Source organism: Tenebrio molitor, chromosome 7 (genome assembly GCF_963966145.1).
Source record: "Tenebrio molitor chromosome 7, icTenMoli1.1, whole genome shotgun sequence".
NCBI classification, from domain to species: domain Eukaryota; kingdom Metazoa; phylum Arthropoda; class Insecta; order Coleoptera; family Tenebrionidae; genus Tenebrio; species Tenebrio molitor.
This window is the reverse complement of record NC_091052.1, coordinates 20,222,664-20,246,735: the sequence shown is the minus strand read 5'-3', so window position 1 is coordinate 20,246,735 and position 24,072 is coordinate 20,222,664. Positions and strand designations below refer to the sequence as shown.

Here is a 24,072-nt window from a genome sequence, read left to right as displayed (position 1 = left end):
TGCTTAGCTTGTTTCAAGTGAGGTATCAGTTGTTTTCTTTCCTCTTTCACCTTTTTCGTGAAATCCTCCATGATCCATATACCTATCTGTTCCTTTTAGAATTCCCTTTGAGAATTTCTAACTTGTTATGCCTTGTTCTCAGTTTTCTGAAAATTGGTCTTTTCTTATTTGCTTCGTAAGTGCCAATTCTTCTCACTTCTACTAGTTATGTATTTCTGTTGACATTTCCTCCAATTCTTCTCAAGATCTCTTGCGCTTTTTCTTTTGTTTCTGCCTGGTCTTCTCTCCCTTGATCTGCTATTCCTTGTATTATTAGGTTGTTTCTTCTTATTTCATTTTCTACCATTTCCAGTCTTTCATCTATGTATCATCTTGATCTTTTATTTTTCGTTTTACTCTTAGTTCTATGGAATAGCATTTGAAAAATACGAATCTTGAATTTTTAGTATACTAATAGGTCTGTCAAAGTAGTAGTTTGATTTAATAGCGTGACATCTCTGTCACTTTTAAGTCAGCATAAATTATGTAAAATTAGTATTTTTTTGAAAAATAAAATTACCACAATGAGGATTCCATACAAAATTAATAAGAACACGTACATTACGTACGACGCATCCCCCGAAAGTTTAATTCTTGTTAAAGAAGATGAAAGACAAATTTTATCAGAAAATTTAGAATGGGATAAAGAACACTGTCCCTCGTTAACCACTTTGTGCGTCGAAGCAATTAAATCCAATTTTGCTAAATCTCCTTTACTCAACGAGTTACCTTGTCAAGATCGTGATTATTTATTAGAAATATTAGATGTTGATTTACCTCTGGACCTCGTTATCCCACTTATTGAGGTAAAAACAACAGAAATTATATAATAATTCACAATAACTGTTATAACATCGTTGTGTTCTCAATTAGGATGAAATATATTGGCAAAGACGATATCACGAGAAATTTGGAACAATTATTTTCAAAAAACCCCAAGAATCGACTTGGAAAAGTTTATATATAGAAAGACATGTTCAAGATATTTTGGAACAAGCGCAGCCTGAACACAATGATGAGGACGAAATGGACGATATAATGACATTGTACGCTCCATTCGTTCGAAGACTAATCGTCACTCAGTTGCAAGCATGGAAGCCTCCGTTGCACTGGGACGAAGAAGACATTCCAGAATTCTATCCTACAGATCACATCAGTTTTGATCCCATTTTCAAGAAGTTAATCAACGTTGAAGAATTTGATCTTGTATACGGTACATATTCATTTTTACACTTTTTCTTACTGTATTACACATTTGTTACGATTTATTATGTGCATTTACACAACCTTTAACTTTCAAAAATCAAGGATTTTCACCCTACAATTTGTTTTAAAGATAAAACCTTGCTACCGATTTTGAACTTACGTATCCTTATAGGAAGGCATCCCCTTGCGAATCGTTATAGAGAACAGGGGTCGGGTGTTGATGATACCATTTTTTTTTCTTTCGCTTCAGATTAATAGAACAATAACATTAAGAACCGTGGTCCATTTTAAATTCTCTGTACAATATCACAATTTTATTACTATTTATGTAACATTAGTCTTTGCTCAAATGCATTTCTAACAATTGTGGCTCTTTTTAAGTCTCCCCATAAGAAATAGCCTAAAATATATAAATCAGGTGACCTTGCGGGTCACTCTACTGGACTAATTCTCCCAATTAAGAAACAGAGTGTTCAAAAATTGCCTATTAGCAACAGCATAATGTAGAGGAGTTGCATCTTGCTAAAAATGAAGGTTTTTACCCAAGGCTTGTGCTCTTTCTAATTTCTATTGTCTGCGCAGATTAATATTAAAAATATATTTTTGTAGTTAAGTTAAGTAATCAACAAAAAGACATTCTGGTCAGGAATAACATGAATTTTTAAAACAATGTGTTATCAAATTGAGAGTAAACTATTGTATTAATGAAGAAAAAGGTTCTTCCATTTTTTAACAATTTGCAAGCAGGTTTCATCTTCCCGGTTATGAATAAATGTGTGCGCCTCAAGATCATCATATTAAAATTACACTGAATGTTTTACGAATTTCCTCACATACAATTATCTTTTAAAAATATTTAGATAATACGGGGTCATTATAAATGTTTGTAACAACTAGTGGGCGTAGTGGCGCACCTAAAGCATACCGCACAACCACCTACGTTGGTACAATCATTTATAATGACTCCGTGGTATATTATAAAAATAAGGACGAGAGTGGTAGTCAGCGTGTTGTCGTACTGGGTTGGGAAGGGTTTTTTTACAATATCCTATTTAATTATTCATTCGTCATTACTTAGCAGCAATATCCGTAATGGCAAAGTTCCGCATGAACAACAGTTAACTGCCGGGTTACTGGAGGTATGAAATAACAATGATATTAGTCAATAGTGATAGGTATATGATATATCTTTAGTGATCTGATATGCTTGCACGTTGATAAAAAATAAATTCTTTTTTATCTGCTTAAATTACATGAAAAACAGATTTAATTTAGATCCTATGTCGTTATGTAACTTTATTTTGCCCTACGGGCTTTAAAGGATTCCTATATACACAATTTTGTCTAAAAAAAACTTACAATTCCAAAAAAAAATTAATTAAACTAACAGTTTTTCTTTCTATTCCCCACCCCTCTCCTTCTGTAATAATAGTCATTGCTTAATTAAAAAAAAAAAAGTTTCTACAGATGTTCTGTCTTCCTTGATTGTTAACAACTTCTGAAATACCTACTCGTAGGTACTGGTTACTGGTTGGCTAGAATGACCAATATTTTGATATGATTTACCACTCTTGAGAGACTAAAGACTAACATATGAATTTTTCATAAAACTCAAGCAGATATTTACAGTTTCGTTGTTATTTTAATTTGTCACTTTTTAAGGGATGAACAACGTGTCGGACAAGTTCAACTGGGACATGTTCAAAGTATCGGTGGGGGACTGTCAGCGTCTCGGCAAAGCTCTTCATCATTTAAAAGCACTTCGAGTCTTAAAAATTCACAGAAGTAAGCTAGAAGACCAACACATTCGTGTCCTAATGCAGGGCTTCATCAAGAACGAAACGGTAGAAGAACTAGATTTATCCCACTGTCACATCGGAGACCAGGGAGCCCTTTGCATAGCTAAAATATTGTGTGTACATCCCAAATTACGTATTCTGAATCTGTGTAATAACAAGATTGAACGTTTAGGATGCGAAGGTTTAGGTTTTGCGTTGTTGGAGTCCGGCTGCTCGTTAGAGAAATTAAATTTAAAACTGAATCCATTAGGTGAGGGCGGAGCGATGGGAATAATGAGAGCTTTGGTCAGAGGTACAAAACTGGTGGAATTGTCAATGGCAGCTTGTGAGTACGACGACGACGCCCCCATTAGGACGGGGCAAATGTTAATATTAAACACATCACTTAAGAAATTAGACGTCAGCAATAATTGGTTTGACGAGGATGGTGGACAGGTGAGTTACATGAAAAGATTTTTTTTTATTAATTAAATTTTACAATCATATTGAATCAACATACAGGTGTCCCAAAAATGGTGCACTAACGGTGCACTACGGTGTAGAAGAGATTACCGTAAACGTGAGAAAAATGTTAAAAAAATTCTATTGGACTTATAATCGATTCACGATAAATGTAGATAAGGGGTGGCTGTGATTTATTTGACATTGTCAGAATTTGAGAATTTTCTCCTATGTGAACGGATTTTGATAAATGTCACAAGTTGTCAAAACGAAACGTCAAGCCAATTTTAAAGATTTTAAGCGATTTGGGGACTCGTCGAGCAAAAAAACGTTGTATTCAACTCATTCGTGTGTAATAGTAGATTACATACCGAGGTGGAAAGTGTTTCATTCCTGTCGAGAGCTAAGATAGTTTACCAAGGCGTAGCCGAGGTGAACTAATGCTCGAGACAGGAAGGAAACACCTTCCCACCAAGGTTTGTGCACTATTTTATTCGAAATCATTACATTTTTAGCAAATAAACAATTAATTTGATGCAATTTCATTTCTACCGTTTTTCGACAATTCGTGTACGCCACTGGAAAGACGTCATAACAGGGCGGAAAGTGGCCTATTACTGACCAAGAGAGGGAAGTAAAGATAAAAACGAATGGTTAACTTTCCGCATAATAGTATATTACATATCGAGGAGGAAAGTGCTCCATTCCTGTCGAGAGAACAATAGTTTACCGAGAGGCTTGCCCTCGAGGTGAACTAGTTCTCGAGACACAGGAATGGACTTTCGCCGCGGTTTGTATACTATTTTATTCACAATCAATCATTTAATAAAACAAACAACATTATAATAATAAAAAATAAATAAAAACCGTAATATTATCGTTTATTTCGGCAAAATATTAAAACTTAGAACAAAAAGAAACCAGTCAATAACACCCAAAAAATCTTGATAACAACAAACGGAAAAAATACGTTCAACGGTAACAAGGAGCCGCAAATTACCGGTGAAACAGACCACTTGCACAACAAGAAAAACCATTACTGAAAACAAACCGTGATAGGTCAGAAATCCATCGAAAACAACGATTTTAAGGGAGCAGATAAAAAAGTATGGCTTTTTATTTCCAAAACATCGCCAAATACCACCGAAGAAATTGTCCTCCAATATCTGCAAAAGGAGATACCAAACACCAAGTTCAGCTGCGAAAAAAATACCTACAACAAATAGCACTTTTCCGTGTTTTAAAGTCGGAGCTCCGTTCAAATTCAAAGAAGAGCTGAATGATCCATCTTTCTGGCCTACAGGGGTTGCAGTCCGTAGATACATATTCAAGAAACAAACATCTTTTTTAAAGAAGCCTCCACAAAACATCCAAGTTCAAGGTTAATGCACATAAATATTCAATGCTTGAAAAACAAATGTAACGAATTAATTTTATTTCTTAGAGATAACAATAATATTGATATTATTACGGTAAATGAACATTGGCTAAAACCCGATGAACTCGTGTCTACACATATAGACAATTTTTTTATTGCCTCTAGTTACTGTAGACCTCATACAAAAAATGGTGGTGTATTAATTCTTTTAAAAAAAGGAATTAAATCTGTACCAAGACAAGACATTAACAAATTATCAAAAGAAGTAGACTGTGAACTATGTGCTATTGAAATTCCATCGTGGATAATTGTTACTGTATATAGATCCCCTCTTGGAAATTTCGAGGACTTCATAACAATTTTCACCGCGGTGTGCGAACTATTGGCTAAAAATAAAAATAAAAGTGTTATCATTACGGGCGATTTCAATATTGACACCAACAAAGACAACGCAAAGAAGAATTCCTTCACGTAGATGTCTTAGATCCTCATCTTTCCGATCACTATGCGATATTTCTCGACATGCAACACATTGAAAAAATCAAAGTAGATAGTGTAACTTGGACAAGACAAATGACAACCAATAACATTAAAAATTTCTGCGAAAACCTCGATAGGGTGAACTGGGAGTTTGTGAATAGTCTGTATACAGCCAAAGAAAAATTTGAGTGGTTTTTCGAAAATTTTCTACCAATGTTGCCCTAAAAAGCGGCAAAAAATTAATAATAATACTGAAAATCAGTTGTGGTTTGGTAAAGAACTTGAAAGAAAACGAAACGTACTTGAAGCGTTAGATGTCGTTAGAAAATGTACAGGTTCGCCACAAACTAAAAATCTGTATAACAAACTCAGGATTGCATATAAAGCAAGCATTAACCAGGCAAAGAAAAACTACTACAGCAATTTAATAGAAAATTCCAACAACAAATCTTCAACGATATGGAAAATAGTTAAAAGCTTAAATGCAGTAAACTAGAGCTTGTGCCAACTGTCATGATCGATAACCTTGACAAAAGCTGCGCGAAGGCGGAGCCCAATTTTGATAAGTGAAACGTAAAAACGTCGGTCGTTTAGTTCAAATTTTCAGGGTGGCGGCAAATTTGCATTTTACACTGTTCAAGGATTTCGATTAGAATGTCCGACATTATCGAAAGACTTGTCGGCTTCTCGCCAAATAAATATCAACATAAATTAGCTCACAAATATGTAAAGCGTGACAAAATGGTACCGATGTTTTTAGTTCGAATAATACAGACGCTTCGGTACGCATTTTGGTTTCTGCGTCATCGATCATGAGAGTTGGCACGAGCTCTACCATGAAACTGTGCCGCATCTGACAGCAGATAGTTTTCAACAATTATTTGGCGAGTCAGTTAAGCACATAGCTGAAAGATTCTCGGATGAAAATGACAACTCTCCAATGACATATCTAAAGAAATTTATCGCATCAAATAAAAATTCTTTTTTCCTAAGACCAACCACTCCACAAGAAGTGCATAGTTTAATACAGGTGAGCAACAATAACTGTTACAGTTGGCAAAAAAAATTTTACATAAAATTTTCAAGACTGTGAATTGTACCTATTGCGGTTTGTTTTATTGACAATATTGACACCTGGTATACATTTCAAATTTAAACTTCTTGGTTTTTGTAATGTTTTATTAATAAAATGGTTTTCTCGTTGGAACATGACATAAAAGTCACCAAAAATCACCAGAATTTATTGCCAACTCAATCAGTACTTGTTGCTCACACGGTACTACAACTGGCAAACTCTAATACCAAAGACATCTATGATATATCTAGTAAGGTTCTGAAGATCAGTATCGATTTCATCTCTTATCCATTACACATTATAATCAATTCGTGTTTTGAGGAAGGGTATTTTCCCGAGCAACTGAAGAAAAGTAAAATCGTGCCAATTTTCAAAAAAGGAAATAAGGAAGAAGTGCAGAACTACAGGCCAATAGCAATTGTACCTGCATTGTCAAAAATCTTCGAATTAGCAATTAAAATTAGATTAACAGATTATTTCGATAAACAGGGTTTCTTCTCTGAAAGACAATATGGATACAGAAAAAATAGATCCACCATAACAGCTCTACTGGAAGTAGTCAACAGGATAATACAAACATATGAAGATGGTAGCATTTTATCGGCTACATTTCTAGATTTGTCCAAAGCATTCGATTGCATAAATCATGAAATACTTTTAGAGAAACTTCAACATTATGGTGTAAGAAGTCAAGCTTTACAGCTCATCAGTAATTACCTACATGATCGCTCACAAGAAGTATTCTATAACTCCCAGACCTCTGGCAGTGTTATGCTTAATATCGGAGTTCCACAGGGGTCAATACTGGGCCCTCTACTATTCATCATTTATGCAAACGACTTTGAATCAAACATAACAACAGCAACTCCATATCTTTATGCAGATGATACCACCTTGGTATCTGTAAATTCCAATCCTGCTGCTGTAGAGACTCAATCTCAGCAAAGTTACAGTGAAGCAAAACAGTGGTTCTTAATGAATAAAATGACATTAAATGAAGAAAAACTGCACAACTACATTTCACGTTGAAATCTTTCACATGCAACGATGCGACTAATCATGGAAAGTTTCTGGGCGTCGTCATAGATTCAAAATTAACATGGAATGAACACATAAGTGAAGTTGCAAATAAACTCTCCAGATAAATATATTTATTGAGAAGTTTAAATCAAATCGTGTCTAATGAAACTTTAAAGTGTGTGTATTACGCTCACTTTCAGTCAATCATGAACTACGGTATCATTCTGTGGGGACATAGTAGTGGGTGTCAACGACTTTTTCGACTCCAAAAGAAAGTCATCCGGTTACTAGCCAGGGCAAAGAAAAGGGATTCCTGCAAACCACTGTTCATACAACTGAAGATACTCTCTCTGTCTTCATTGTACGTGTGTAAATGTCTAGAATATGTAATGCAAAAGAGGTCGTCTGTTGATAGGGCACAGGATGTTCATCAGCATGATACCCGTCACAAAACAAACTTATACTTACCATGTCACAGCACATAAAGCATTTTGAGTATCTATCACCTAAATTTTATAACGCCATCGAGAGAACAGTAAGAGAGCAGCCAACCAAAGTATTTTTAGCGATTGTTAAAAATGTTCACTTATAATATCTCTAGTGCACTGATTATTTCCGGAAATTTTTTCGAATGCATTTCTAAAACGTATTAATTAGCCCACGTGGAACACGAGGGCTAATTACGTTTTGGAAATGCATAAGAATAAAATTTCCGGATATTAATCAATGCATGAGGGCATATTCGGTAAGAAAATCGCAACGACACGGACATTATGCTTCTTAAATTATAAATTTTTAAATCGTATGACACTCATTATTCATTAAAGACCAATAGAAAAATTAGTTCACGAGCCATAGCCAAGACAACAACAAAATTTCTTGGATTTTTAATAAATAAATGATTTTGATTGGCTGAAAAAATTTCCACTTATTAATTTCGTGTTGGGTTAGCTAGGTGCAAAAAATTTCCAGGAAATCTCTATATTGTTATAGAAACGACACCGAATTCTGTTTTTCTATTGGCTATTTTTAAGTGTCGTGCGATTTTCATTAGTAATACAACGAGAGGGTACGAAATTGCCGGAAATTTTCGATCTCATTATACGAGTATTTGTTTCGACGACAATTTCCACGAGTGAGCGTAGCGAACAAGTGGAAATTGTCTAAGAAACAAATACGAGTAAAATGAGGAGAAAAATTTCCCGCAATTTCGTACCATCGAGTTGTATTCGGCATGACAATTCCACGAAGGAAAATTTCATTTTCAGGTTTTACACAGTTTTTTTTTAATTTATACGTATTCTTATGACTCTCAAATCGTTAGTTAACGTAGTTGAAAACAACAAAAATTTTACTGTGGATCAAAAATGAGTTTATCAAAATTCGAGGAAGGAGGAGAAAATTACAGCGATAATTTTAGGAAGGTGGAGATGATTGCAGCGATAATTTTTGATAATTTTAGGACCATGCTAAATTATCGGTGTAATTCGTTCCTAATTGGTCCAATGATTCAAAATACCTACTACAAGCTGATTGGTTGAAATTTTCTGAGTGGAATTGTCTAATAAACAACCCATTATATGATTACAATGAATTTTTTAGCATTAGTAAACATTTAACTTTATAAGTATCTAGTTAACAAAAATTAGTATTTTTATGCACGAAGTTAAACATCTGTGTATTTTCTGAATAAAATTATTATTATTATTATTATTAGTACGATTGAGATTGTATTAAATTTTAGTCCCTCTACGATTTTAGTTCACAAAAGTCAAACCAAATTGACATTTGCTCACATTTTTTAACAAACGAAGTGTGCGATAGTAAAATAGATGTACCCTCCCCAGAATTGCGAGAATCCGCACACAAATTAGCACTCAATCTCTTACCTGAGAATAGTAGGCATATTAAAAGACAAGTTTCATAAGACCAGTCTTGAAGCACGAATTCAACATTAAAAAACGTATGGCGTAGCCACGAGTTATTTTAAAGAATAAGTGCTTCAAGGTGTTATGAAACGAGTTTTTTATACAATTTTTTGTAATTTGCCCTTTTTGAGCCGTTTTTAAACAGAAATGTTTACTTTCCGAGATTTAGGGATTTTTGTGGCGGTTGGTAATGTGTTAATTTTAAAAGTGAAAATTTGATCAAGTCTTCAAAGTCGCCTTTTGTTTCATCCGTAGAGGGATATTCATCCAAATTTTATCACAAAACACGAATATGAAAGATAATCTTTCATGTACGCCCGCTGAAATACGTGAAATTGCCAAAAATACGGTCGCGAATTTGTTGCCTGATAAATCCTGATAAATAATTCTTTGCACATTTTGTAATTTAAACTGACACGCATGACGGATCAAGCTATGCCAACCTAAAAATTTTCGTAAAATGTTCTGTGAAATAATGGCTATAAGGCCCTCTACGATATAAGGACATCCCAGATGATGACGTCGCGTTCGTTAATATGTCTATTAGAGAATCAAAATGGAGGCAAATTACAAAAAGGGCCTTTAAAGCACTTGCGACGTTAAACTCGTCGCGCGTGCTTCAAAGGCTTCCTTATGAACTTGTATCATAATGAGGCCTATTCTGTAATTTTTGTGTTAAAATTGACAGGGATGTAGAAAGTTTAATTATAACAGAAATGTTAAAATATTAAAATGGATGTGTATTCTGTAAGGTAATTTTTGAAGCAACTGTTATAGATTATTTTTTTAACACGCATGTTAACACTGACAAAGTTGTCATATCATACAAATACGTTTCTCCTTCACTATCTCATATCATATCATAGTATCTCTCCTTGTTCTGATATTTAATTTTGACGTCTGTCATCATATTTTTCATTTTCATCATTAAAAGATTCAGAAAATGAGCGTGCGTCAAGACTACGCATTAGAGTTAAGCCGGCCTGAGATATGTCATTTGGTGGGGGAAATCTGCGCGGACAAATCACTTAAATTACTCAAAAAACAGCTAAATAGAAACTTTTACTCGTTCACCGGTCACTGAAAAAATCAGCTGATTTTTAATCTGTTTTACGAAAGATGGACTCGTCCGACTGTTTTCCGTCTTCGTGCACCCCCACCAAATGACATATCTCAGGCCGGCTTAACTCTACAACACGGCAACTAGAAGCTCTTGTTGCCTTCTTGGAGAACAATAAGGAGAATTTGGCGGAAAACAGAAAACTGTTACAAAATGAAGCTGTGATAGTAGAAAGCAAATGAATAAATTTAAAAGCAATATTAAATAATGATCTTGAAGGTCCAAAGTGCTTAGTAGAAGAGTGGAAACGTGTATTTTACTACTTATTCGTCTTGAAGAAAATATGCTTTCAAGGTCTTTGGGGATCTAAAAGCAAATAGGTACCAATTTTACACATACCTACTACATACCTACGTAGTATTGTTGTAATTAACATAGGCGGAGATACAGGCTGTGTTCAATACCGTCTATTTTTCTTGTTATGTACCTCTCTTTCTCTGTGCACCTAGGGGGATTAGCATCCCCACCCACTTGTATATAAGGGTGGGCGTCCCCTGAGTGTGAGAGTTGGTCAGTGTTGTTGTACGAAGTAACATCTAAGTAAAAATCGAGAAAATCACACGAATTTGTTTCATTCACAATCACACTTCAAATTGAACTAAGTCGTTTGGAAACGCCAGCGACTTTGGATCGCCGAGACGATACAGGCTGATTCACGTAGCCCGTTCATTAGAAACTTTCTGATTTCCCCAAATCATATTAATATGAAAATTGGTAGTTGACTATAATCGATTACTCCAAGTTCAAATGAAATATTTTCAAAATGGTGGCAGTTCCGGAAATACCGGAAATCGACGCCATCTTTATTTTTTTAAATGGAAAGGCCTCATTTTGACTTCACATTTCGATTCTACGTTAAATTTTGAGTTTAGAACGTCTTTTTGTCAACATTTATCTGTCATCGTTTTTGACCTATGTCATCTTTTTTGCAAAAAAGCGAGGTTGCAGGGCTTCTTTAACAAATTTATAACTCTTGAACCATCGCAAATAAATAATTGATTTTTTTTAGTTGAATTCCTAAAGACCTGGCCGATCTTTTCCACCATTATTGAAATTTTTTTATGTTTTATACGCCTACTGAAATTTTTCAAAACTGCTAATCAAAAAATGTCAAAAACTTCCTTTTTTTAAATGGCAACCACCATTTGTAACACTAGATATAAATGTAAAATTTAATTCTAAGCCTACTTTTATTAACGTTGTGTATGCCTATTCCCAGCCGTTTTGGCGTAATTTCGATTTTTTGAGTAAAGTATTCTTTTTTTTATCAAACAATTGTTTTATTTGCATTTTTATTCAAAAATAACATGCAATAAACAGTAGATAACAACGAAATAATAAAAAATAAGCAAATTAACAAAAAAATATTTTCAATGAAATCATTTACATTAAAATATTTTTTTTGTTAATTTGCTTATTTTTTATTGTTTTGTTGTTATCTAATATTTATTGCAATGCTATTTTTGAATAAAAATTCAAATAAAAAATTGCTTATAAAAAAGAATATTTTATTCAAAAAATTGAAATTACGCCTAAACGGCTGCAAATAGGCATACATAATGTTAATAAAAGTGGCCTTAAAATTTAATTTTACATTTATATCTAGTATCAGAAACGGTAGTTGCCATTTAAAAAAATAAAGTTTTCGACATTTTTTGATTATCAATTTTAAAAAATTGCAGTAGGCGTATGAAATATTAAAAAAATGTCGTTGATAGCGCAAAAAAGCGGCCAAATTTTTGGCAAGTCAGTAAAGTAAAAATAAATTATTTATTTCTGATGGTTTAGGAATTATAAATTTTTTAATGAAGCCCTGCAACCTCACTTTTTTGCAAAAAAGATGACATAGGTCAAAAACGATGACAGATAAGTATTGACAAAAAGACGTATTAAACTCAAAAGTTAACGTAGAATCGAAATGTGAAGTCAAAATGGGGCCTTTCTAATGAACGGGCTACGTGAATCAGCCTGTATAATAAACCTTGTGGGAGACATAGAAGCAGAAAGAAGTGATAATGAAGATGTTCAAACATATTATTAAATTATCTAAATAACATAACCAGAGCCAATAACAATGGATGCACCTAATATGACACAACAGGTACCAGAGAGACAAAGAAAACGGAAATTGCCTCAAGTGTTGCTGCAAGACAATCTTAATCCAGTTGATCTTATAAAAAGCCAAGAAACATTGGCTTCATCTACGAAAAGTTTAGCTGAAGACATCAGTGAACAGTGACTTGGTCGAAGCTATAAAATATTCCGCCGACAAATTTTAAATCAATGTTAACTCACTTTTCTTCGTGGACCTATTAATAATGTTTATTTGTTTTTTCTTCTTTCCAATTAAACTATGTATCTGTAAACGCATCTCTTCTCCTTTGTCCTTGAAGGAAAAATATATTTAAGCATTATTTACCATAATGGTTTGCGAAGTTATAAATTCCACCATTTTCTTCTTCATTTATGTCAAGATCAGGCCCAGCAATTCGAAAATGTTGACAGATGTTATGAAGCACTCCGCAGCTGTAAATGATTTTGGCTGCTTAATGTAATGTAAAGTTCTGTCTTTCAGAAGACATCTAAATCTTCCTTTTAGTCGACCAGATAATAATTTATAACATGATGTTAAATTTTAACACATAAGGAGAAGTCGTTAAAATTTTAATAATAACAGAACATATTAACAGGGTGTGTCAATTTTTTAACATAACATCGCTTTACAGAATAGGATTTGCGATTTTAATGGCCTTTATTTTATAACATGATGTTAAAAAATAACATATTAGTTACAGAATAGGCTTCAATATACTATTTTTTTTAATAACCTTCAAATAAAACAACTAGAACACGTTTAATAAATCGCAAACTTTATTTTAAAACTACTAATCTACATGTTTATCCAAATTATCTATTAGCATTGTCTAAGTAGAACTAAGTAGTACTTAGACAATGCTATTAGTATTGATATCTTTAGACTGACAAACGTTGCCTGATTACTGTTATAAACATTTTAGGCTCTCGTTGATGGACTTACCATTAATAGAACTCTAGAGTGGCTAGACATTCGAGAAACAGACATCACTTCGGCGCAACAGCAGCAAATAAAGAAACTTTTAATACGCAACAGACTCGGTCTGGATGAAGTGGAGGAATCTGTCCACGAAGAAGTTGAACCTGAAGAAATACATGAATCCGTCGACGCGAGCCACGTTAGTCACGCCGACTCAATGAGTATAATCACAGAACAATAAAACAATATACTGAGATGTGTCTGTATTTTACTTCACATATAATAGCACATGTAACATGGGTAATAGACTAGAAAAATATCTTACTCGCAGATAATTCGCTGTGACAACTGTATACAAAAAAAAATCTTACAAATCAAGCGAAATTTACATTTATTGCAGTGCATCAAGAGAATCGTGTTTTATTGCGTAAGATTAATACATACACACAGGCAAATAACAATCAATCAATTGCAATAAAATTATTGACACAATAACTATACTTACGAAAATTAGATGAAAACTGATTAATACAACTATATGTAGTATAAAACAATAAAAAAAAACAATAGTAATTAAAAAAAAATAGAGGTGCGTAATAAGTGCAAGTTTAAATAACTTCAGTATGGGAAAAAAAAGAACTCTAATGTTACAACTGTTTACGTAACTGTCTTAACCCATTCACATTATTTCAAAATTAATTTACATGTACGTATTTAAGTCTTGTCTAAATTACACATAATTAAAACGTAAGATTCAAAAAAGGTTTTGTAAATATCAATATAAAAAATGTAATATATATATATGTATAAAAACGTATTTGTGAAAAAGTCACAGTTAATTGCAGTATTAAACTAAAGATGTGACATCAGATTTTGTTTCCAGTAATTTTGTTACTTAACTAAGTCACTTAATTTAAAACGGAGTAACTGATTACAAACATGGTAACAAGAAATTTATTACGTTATAACACAATAGCCTTAAAAAAAGATTCTCTTTTGATTTTAAGGTGCTTTAATCCACCAAAATTAGTAAGAGTTAATGGCTAAGAACAACTACGAAACAACACAGTAGTACTTCCACAATATGAACAAAGAAAATAATTAACAAACAGCATTAATAAAATTCAGAAAATTTCTACAACAGTTAAAAACAAATTGAGCAAATTCTGGATGCACATCGATAGTTTAGAACAGAGGACAATTATTTAATAAATAGACACTACTAATCACTTTTGAGCAATTCTCAAAATATCACTAAATGTCGATCGTTGGCAGTAAATTATACGTCAAGAATCGATGATATCCATTTTAAAGATGTTACCATCAATATCGATGATCAGAAACGATCTAAAATCTTTAGACGCAGAAATATATTGTAATCGTTTTCCATGCAGATTTGTACTCGTCAGCAAATAAGGCACCGTATCGTGAAGTTTTTTGTCCTTCCAGCTGTCAAAAGTAAAGACCGACAGCTGACGCGAAATATTATCCACTTCAGAATTGTTTTCGCTAAAACAGACATATTCCCGTACAAGTTACACATTTACATTGGTGTTGTCAAATTTATCTCCCACCTGTGTTCTTGGAAACTAGTTAAATTCCACCACGCTATTTGATCTCCCAAACTCACTAGAATAGGTTCAAAGTTAGGAGCAAAAAGGAGTTTCTCCACGGATTTCTTGTGTACAGCCAAAACATCTTGCAAATTATCTTCAAGATTATAAACCTGTAAATCATAAATTTTAATTCTAAAATAACGTATTTTGTCACCACTGTATTACCTTTATATCACCAGTATCGCAACCAACCGCTAGCAGCTTTCCCGTCGAAGAAAAACAGAGACATTTCGGTCTACATTCCAATTTAGTTTCGAATATAATGCGTACGGAATTCAAGAGGTACGAAATGACTTTTACAATATAACGGCCAGCATCATTACTAGCCACTGCCAATACATTTTTTCCTTTGTGTATATTGGCAACAATGACCTCGTTAAATTCCCCGGACGTAAAGTCTCCTCTCCCATCGTCGAACAGGCTTCGAATGATAGCGTTACCGTGAACGTCGACGGTGATTAAATTATTACGAAAATAGAACATGTCGGACAGTTCGTCTGCAATTTGAAGTTTCAGTTTGACTTCACTGTCAACTATCACCACAAGTTCGGTGCTCGAAGCCACGAACACCATTCCGTACAAATTGCTACTGTCATAAGAATCCAAATTTTCTACGTCACTTTCGAAACACTTTATCAAAACAATTTGCCCTTGACAAGTTTCTAAACAACTAAGTTTTTTCTTTTTGTAATTGTAGAAATAGACTTTTCCTGTTACCGTTCCCAAAATTAAGTAGTTGCCACACAGGGAGAAAGAGGCGCACATTATTTTATCAGTTATATCCCCAATTCCTGTCAAAATTGTGGAACGTCCGTTGAAGATATCTATCTTATTTTCCTTATTGACGATGAAATATATAGGCAATGAGTCTTTCCAGTGGCAGCTAAAGAGAGACAAGTCATGGACGATTGGTTTGCCGCTTGGTTCCATGTAGAGTTCGCATCGTTGGACGCTTTCTTTATCTAGGCAAATGAAAGCTACACGATCTTGTAAAACAAACACAGAGGCCGGGTCCCTAAAATATAATTCTTGTAATTGTCTCATTCTATTTAAATTTAGAAAATATAAAATAATTATCTAGTGACTTTTATTTTAATGGAATTGGGTTGGTATTGATGAAGCAATGTCATTTCATTGAAAATTAAATTTCAAATTGTCTCCTAAATGTTGTTACAAAACATGGATTCAGGTTCAAATGACATCACATTTAACACTGAAATTTACTATCAATACCAATCCCATATTTAATAATCACTAGAAACGATTCTATAAAAATTTATTTTTTTGTACCCATAGCTTCAAAATCGGTATTTCCCGGTTGTCCTCGGAGTGCGGAAACAACGATTTCCCGCACGCCGTGTTTTTTTACTTTGCAAGCAGAAACTAGGGGAAATTGCATTGTAAGGTTGGCATTTAATAACGCAGACATACGGAAACGTCAATTCACTTTGAACAAAATGAACGATTCGTCCCATTTGCAATTGTAAAATTAATTCCTATCAACACAAAAAATAAGCAATTCAAAAAGGTAAGAGTAATAACTGGGGAAGAATTTGTTCAACGTGTTGTGCGATCGTAGTAGACGGCATCGACGCTTTAAATTTTAATAATCTAGTAATCAGTGCGGAAGGTGCTACCAACCCAATAGTAAAACAATACCAATGTTAACTGATTTACTTTTTTAATATTATATTTAATTTTTTATTATTTTTGAATTACTCGTTTCAAAACAAACAAAGTGCTCACGCGGTAAATTTCACTTACCGCACACGTTAGGTAAATAACTATTGTGTAACTGTGTTCAGTATGACAAAATGCTCATTCCGAGATCTAGCAATAACACCGCATAAATAACACCTCCTGGTTTAAATTTATTTAATTAGAAGAAAATAATCTACTCACCCATAATCATTACTGTAGTGATCGACTTTTTGGGATCTAAAATTGTACAAATAAATATAATTAGCTGTGCCCACAGCTAAGGATTCGTTATTATCAGCAACTGTGGAAATTATTTTCGAATCAGTCTCAAATGAAAATCTCTTAATCTTGTGGACGTAATTCCAGATTTCAAATCTGTTTCTCGTAATCACCACTACTTCTTTAACGTCTGCAGAAGTTGGAAGAAGCAAATCTGTGATTTCGTCTGATATCCTAAGTTGTCCATTGTACACCAAATTTCCTCTTTGATACAAATACAACATGTTACCATCATAAGAGAACATAACCGTCTTGCTGTCATGTGTGTACGATATTCGCGAAATTGTCAAGCCCAACGCAGACGATTCCTTCATGATAGCAGCTGTTCTTGTATTCCACCTCACAATTTTTCCTCTATTCGAAGCTGTGATTATCTCGTCTGAATTATCAAATGGAAATGCTGCGGATGTTATGTAGTCTGAATCTTGCATTTTGAATGTTTTGTGAGGTTCACAATTTTCATCGGGTGAATGTAGGTTTTTCCAGTTGGTCTGCTTGAATTTGGGCGATTGTGGATCTAAATCCTCGACAAATCTCCACAGTTTTACGGTGCGATCGTGAGATATAGAGAGAAAGGTTTTCCCATCTGGACTTAATTGTATGTTGAACACGTCTTTTGTGTGACCTTCGAAACGGCGGACTTTGTGGTGGTACTGATGAAACGACTAAAATTAAGAATTCATTCATGATATTATATTTACTAATGTGGTACTGTTATGGCTAATGCGTAATTATAAATAAATTTGAGTATCAATTGGCATACAACAGTTGGTTCCCAAATTAAATCACGTGGGCATGATTTAATTTTTTAACAATACCAAGCATCAATTATAAAATTGGTGTTGCACGCACAGGGAAGTTTGCACGCTTGAATAACGTTTATTAATTAATATAAAATATATGTAAATAAAAAATAATATAAAACATTATCTACTAGCCGCCCAAAAATTTAAAAACCGCCACCTGTTGAATTAAGTTGGTAAAATCCTAATGGTAACTTCAATATTACTAGAATGGCAAACTGCCGCAAAAACAAAGAAATCTTTTGAATAACACAAAATTACAATTCGAATTTTTAATTTCAGTTTCCATAAGGTATCATTGACATCATCTTAGCCAAACATTTTTATTGCCCCCAAGTCAAAAGTCAACTCTGATCACACAACGTTGCCGGTTGTATTCTCTAGGTACAGCGTGATCAACAATAACTGAGTTTGTTGACAATGAAACAATTGAAAAGTACTGGTGTTTTTTGTGTCGTAATTGGCACTGACTGGATTTTTTAACTTCAGACGACATTAAAAACATTTTTGGTTATGCCTTTTATTTTTATGCTATTGCAAAAATGAACCTTTGATGGTAAATTTCAAATTTGCCAAATTTCATTGTTACCAACAGACTCAGTCATTCTTGATCACACCGTAGAATGCAGTCTTGGTGGTTTTTTAATTCTGACACGGTATAAGGTATTGGGTGATTCAAAATGATTGTGGATAAATATGGCAACTATGTACGAAAAAATATTAGTTTACATTATGTATGACATTTCATATGCGTGCATTTGATTTTTTTTATACCATTGCACGTTGACTTGACTACATATTTTCAAAATTGTGCGACTATGAACTGTCAAAGAAATGTCAACTCTATCCTACCTACAGAGTTGCCACATAAATTTTCGTACATAGTTGCCATATTTATCTACAATCATTTTTAATTACCCAATACTTATTGACAATGATATTGTACAGTTGTATTAAAAAAAATCGCGTACATCATCTAAATCAAGTAAGCAATTTTTATAGGTTTTTGTATCGTTTAAAAACGGACTTTTTCTGTCATTTTGATAAAAGTTATAAGACAGGTCATGTCTTCATTTTTAGATAATTTTATGTGAATATTACATTAATATTTACTATTTAGTAGTGGCGCCGTTTGCATTTATAACCGCATTTAGTCTATTATGCGTGGCACAGACTGCACTAAATTCCCACTTTTCTTGTTCAGAAACTTTTGGTATTGGCATTTTTGACTAACTCAAGTGTCACAGTAGATGCCAGAACAACAAAATTACACATGCAAATAATAGGTGTACGCGATTTTTTTAATACAACAGTACAATATTTTATTTTTAATGAGGGTTTTTCATATGTTGGTAATGCATCGACTTCAGCCATCATAACTGATGTCGATGAGCGATTGACTGAAAAATATTCACAATCTTTTAGTTACCTGGTAGGTACAAATTACAACGTAGATATAATACAGTTGGCTTCAAAAAAAATGGGAAATGAGATTTGACCTATGTGAATTGGAAATTTAATTTGTCAATTTATGTCAATTTGTGTCTGTTTGACAGTAGTATTTCTGACACATAAGTGCAGTTTTTTAACCTAAATTCTAATAGGCCGTTTCAAACTATAAAAATTTAATAAAATCTGCCAGTTCCCGTTTTTTTTAAAGCCAACCGTACAAACAAATTTAATGCAATTAACTGAACGAAACTATCAGTACTGGTAATAACTCAAAGACCAAGAATTTAATTGCATTACTGCTATTTTTTAAGTGAATACACCAATGCTCAAACAACAACAATGCAACAAAAGAACATTTGATCAGAAAGAGAAAAGAAAAGTTCTTGAACTAATTTGACAAATTTTGCTTGCTGTTTATGCTACGTTTTGCTCTTCTATTTCTTTAAATATTTTCAACCACTAATAATAATACACCATCCAAATTCTGTTTACGACTGTTTAGATTTAACCAAAGACTGGTTTGACAAAGACCTCGGTTGGCAATCGTCAATTAAAAAATCGCCGCTTCGAACTTTCCCAGCTCAATACTTTCGATATTCATCTGTAAAAATCTAAAATAGCGGTGTGTAAAACATAACCATTATTAATCGATGACATAATCATATTGACAAGGTAAGATAAGAAAAATCAACTTTTTATCACAAAATAAAATTTATGTAACACAATCGTCACACTTTAAGTGTTATTCTGATTTCTTACTAACAAATTTTTTTAACACAATTAAGTATGTAAATGTTTTTTTTTTTTTTCGTTTAAGAATATTGACGTCATGTAGAACTGGAAACAATCGCAATGGAGTTTGCCATGCATCAAGGTAAGATTAGTTAATCCTTAATTTAGGTTAAAACCGAGATACGGGCTGTGTCCAAAAGACACTGAAGCTATCAAGATGAGTTTTGCATTTTTGTTTAAATAAGTATTTCTCATGATTCCAATTAAATGTCTCAACATTCTGATTATTTTCTATTGCGCACCTGAAAATTCTGTAAGAAATCCAACGTAACGTTGATAAATGTCCTATTTACTTTTTTTATTGAATAGTGCACAAAAGTCAATTTGTTTGACTCAGAAGAAAATCTTTACAAGGTTAAATTTAAAACAGTACACGTAGCCATTTGAAAAAAAAAGTTAATGTTGAAAAAAATCATAATACGGCCTCTTACTATGTTCGTAAAATCATTTACCATATTTTCCGTTTATTGAAATCAAATAAAAAATAATGAACTTATGGCTTGACGCGTTTTTCGAGACAATCTAAAATATAAACACCGTTCACGTTGTGTTTTGGCATAGTGGGAGGCCATTACTTTTTTTTAACGTTGGACACAGTTTGATTTCAGTCACTAAAGTGCCTGCCATGCAGACCTATCAAAATGAACATAACATGTTGTTGAATTTCCCGCGATGTCCGAGTATTCTTCTATTGCAAACTAGTAAAACTGACAACAATGCACTAGACATTGACGCTATTTATAACCTCAAACTTAGAAAAACATAACCTAATTCAACAGACAGCTTTACTACCAAATTAAATGCAAAATTTCCATGGCCTCCCATTATGCCAAAACAACATTTTATATAAAATATATCACCAAAAAAAAAACAGGAAATAAATACATGTAAGTTATAACATACGCACCTTGACTTCTATGCTGCCGCTAGATGTTCCAACAAGTACTTCTTTGGGATCAAGGAAACAGACAGAAGTGGCAGCACTTGTCGTTTTCAGAATCGGAAAGTTCTTGTGTCTGTCAGAATAAGGTCTGAAAACAGTTCATGAATACAATATTCTTTACATGAACACCTGCAACTAACTCCAATTTGAAATACAATTGATCTGGATAGTTGCTTGCAATATTTTTAGCTTCTTCATAAGCACAATTGTTGTCATTAAAAAATGCAAATTGCACGATATTTGTCTCGGGAGAAATATGTAAATGGGCACTGTACGAATTAACGAATTTTATATAATCTTCCAATTTTCGCTCCAGGCGAGGTTTCTAAAAATACTCATTATTAACAAGCGGTACTCGCTTTCAATTCTCACCTTCTTAGTTATAAAATCCTTGTACGTATCGAAATCTGTCAACAAATCGGCGGAACCGACTCGTTTTATTTTATTTTCGATGAATATCAAGTCAAAATATTTATCAAATTTGTCATAAAGCTCTGCATTTTTGACATGATATCCGTAATAGCCGAAAATGTAGTTGGCAATTGGATCATCTGGTGATTTGTTCGTAATTTCGTCGCACTGTGAGATCATCTTTTTGTGATACGACTTAATGTCCACTTGAGCTTTTTCCACTAAGTATGTGCGAACTAAACTATGTATACTGTATATGTACGTTTTGAGATCTTTGTTGAAAAAGGAAACTATCAGAGACTTATTTTCAAGTTCCACCATTATCTTTCTCACTGCATAATAGCTCTTCTCCCACAACTTCACTAATATTTCAGGTCTTATGTTAACGTGCTTTGGAAAAACTGCCAAGCTGTGGAAGCATTTCTGTACTTCCGGACTCAAACAAGTAACGAATTTTTGGATCATGTGGATCACACTGGTTGTTATTGGACTGAACAAAATTGAATTATAATTTATTACAATCTCTAAAAATGATACTTACTGGCGCAGATATTCATCTTCTATGATTTCGTTTATTAGAGAATCCCAAATTATGTCTGTGGATAAAGCTTCCTCCCGACTGTCCTTCAAAATAGACCCAATAATATTCAACAACATTGGACAACCGTCACACAATTCGTGAAGCTTATGTGCGAATTTCTCTTTAGTTGACAGATTATCAGTTTCCAATGATTTTCTCAACAACTCCAAGGATTCTTTTTTAGTAAACCCTGTTGTGACTTGGATGAAAACAGCTTCTGAATCCTTTGCTATATTTTTATCTTGCGTAGTAACAATTAATTTGCAACTCAATTTAAAAACTTTCAAAACTTCTGATGATTTTACATCATCTAGAATAATATACGACTTTTGCAAGCGCTCATCCAAAAGCAGTCTTTTTATTTCATTTTGCAACACAGTAATGTCCTCTGGTCTGTGTGATAGAGGTGCTTGATCAGTTAGCTTCACGGCAGTCAAATATAAACTGAAACAAGTGAAACAGAAATTTCAATCACACTAACCAATCATTAGCTCTTATAGAAGCAGGAGTTACATTTAATTTTTTTATTTGACCAAAAGCCTCAATTTTTAGTTACAATCAACCTCCACCATTATGCAAACTCCAGAACTGTTGGTACTTGTAGTGCCACCTTGCTGAAAATCTGTCTCAATTAAAACAGTTGTAATTGTCTAATATCTGTTAAAATTTTAAAAAATATTTCATTAATGACAATAACCACCATTTTAACTGATAAAAATGAGCTATTTACGTAACTTACTTCCATAACGGATTTATCACAGTTGTTATATCAGAATGTTCACCTAAATTGATCCAAAACATTGCACTTCCCGACACTTCTAAAAAACGTTTAGTTTGTAAAACTTGATTTACTAAACATGATTTACCAAAGCCTGGCAAGCCGTGAACTACCAAAGTGCTACATATTTGCGGATCTAAATCTAATGCTTTTTCTTGAATTCTATTGGCCTACAAAAAATAAACAATAAGAGTGTATTTTATAACTATTGAACAAATACCACTTCCATCCATTCCTTTAAAAAGTTAGCATGAATATTAAAAATATGTTAATTCAAAGTTAAAAAAATGTAAAAAATGAAAATAATACTTACAACTGAGTTTCTTACAACATAATTTAAAGAAAACTCAGGAAAACCTCCAATAACGATAACTTTACGTATTCCATCTATACTACTTTTTATAGCATCAAAAATAAGTTTAACATGGGATATAGTTCCCAAAATGTTAATAAACTTGGCACAGTGTTTTCCATCTTTCAGGAGAAAATCAATCAGATAGCTGAGCCGTGTCTAAAAATGACAACAAATAAAATTAACAAATACATCGGTCAGTAAATTCTTACGTTTTGGGTACCCCAGACTTCAAAATACGATTTTTCATCAATAATTCTCTGTGCTATTAATAAGTCAATTATATCATCTAGGTTTAGGTTAGCTTCGATTTCTTTTCGAAACTCTTGCACCACATTTGTATAAATCGCCATTGGAACAGCTAAAATAGCATCACCGAGTAGTTATTTTGAGGGCCGTTTCAGTAATGATCTTGAATCTTTTGTGTGATTAGGTCATCAGTTGAAAAAAGATGCTTACCATAAATGAAAATCTATTTATTTCAACAAGAAAATTACTCTCAACCTTTTTCGGTGAAAAATTGATAAAATGGCCAAAATTCGTTGAAGAAATCACAACTTTTAACAAACACAAAGCACAACATCACACGACATGTATGAATACCTGTCAAGACCTGTAGAATAAGGGCTTTTCTTTGGCATGCCTGTAATGGTGGTATTGGTGGTGGTCAGCTGTTCACTGCGGTCCTCAAATTGCGGTCATTGACCAAATAGCAGACAAACAAATTACCAGATATTTAAATTATGGTGCAGCCTTGAATTTATTTTTCTTTTTGTTGTATAGGTAGTTTCTAATTAACAATGACGACCTTGAAGGTAAATCGACCAATTAGAATTTTTCATATAATTGAAACAACAAATAGTGTC

At 33.3% G+C, this 24,072-nt stretch overlaps 2 protein-coding genes across 5 annotated transcripts; one reads left to right on the top strand and one right to left on the bottom strand.

Moving 5' to 3' along the window:
- Positions 1 to 454: 454 nt before the first annotated feature.
- Positions 455 to 13,755, top strand: LOC138135016 (dynein regulatory complex subunit 5-like). Its single transcript, XM_069053648.1, has 4 exons — positions 455 to 845; positions 913 to 1,252; positions 2,908 to 3,479; positions 13,504 to 13,755. Exons 1-4 carry the CDS (start codon positions 564 to 566, stop codon positions 13,738 to 13,740), a joined length of 1,431 nt encoding a protein of 476 aa, XP_068909749.1. The 5' UTR covers positions 455 to 563; the 3' UTR covers positions 13,741 to 13,755.
- Positions 13,748 to 24,072, bottom strand: Dark (Death-associated APAF1-related killer). Of its 4 annotated transcripts, none has more exons than XM_069053644.1 (13): positions 23,666 to 24,072; positions 23,419 to 23,617; positions 23,168 to 23,365; positions 23,075 to 23,089; positions 22,816 to 23,024; positions 22,038 to 22,520; positions 21,458 to 21,986; positions 21,226 to 21,410; positions 21,050 to 21,173; positions 17,018 to 17,760; positions 15,281 to 16,130; positions 15,074 to 15,225; positions 13,748 to 15,008 (listed from the first exon to the last, which is right to left on the bottom strand). In XM_069053644.1, exons 2-13 carry the CDS (start codon positions 23,557 to 23,559, stop codon positions 14,786 to 14,788), a joined length of 3,852 nt encoding a protein of 1,283 aa, XP_068909745.1. In that variant the 5' UTR covers positions 23,560 to 23,617; positions 23,666 to 24,072; the 3' UTR covers positions 13,748 to 14,785. The 4 variants fall into 4 exon arrangements, with proteins under 4 accessions (XP_068909745.1, XP_068909744.1, XP_068909743.1 ...); XM_069053643.1 differs by having other exon boundaries at positions 23,419 to 23,567; positions 23,810 to 24,072; XM_069053642.1 differs by having other exon boundaries at positions 23,419 to 23,567; positions 23,666 to 24,071.

Bases quoted from the DNA above. Each gene is read 5' to 3' on its own strand.
- LOC138135016 (XM_069053648.1), top strand. From the start codon at position 564: ATGAGGATTCCATACAAAATTAATAAGAACACGTACATTACGTACGAC. The intron at 846-912 runs GTAAAAACAACA...GTTCTCAATTAG, and splicing joins TCGTTATCCCACTTATTGAG to GATGAAATATATTGGCAAAG. The intron at 3,480-13,503 runs GTGAGTTACATG...TAAACATTTTAG, and splicing joins TTGACGAGGATGGTGGACAG to GCTCTCGTTGATGGACTTAC.
- Dark (XM_069053644.1), bottom strand. From the start codon at position 23,559: ATGGCGATTTATACAAATGTGGTGCAAGAGTTTCGAAAAGAAATCGAA. The intron at 23,366-23,418 runs GTAAGAATTTAC...TGTCATTTTTAG, and splicing joins AAGTCTGGGGTACCCAAAAC to ACACGGCTCAGCTATCTGAT. The intron at 22,521-22,815 runs GTAAGTTACGTA...CACTTGTTTCAG, and splicing joins GTGATAAATCCGTTATGGAA to TTTATATTTGACTGCCGTGA.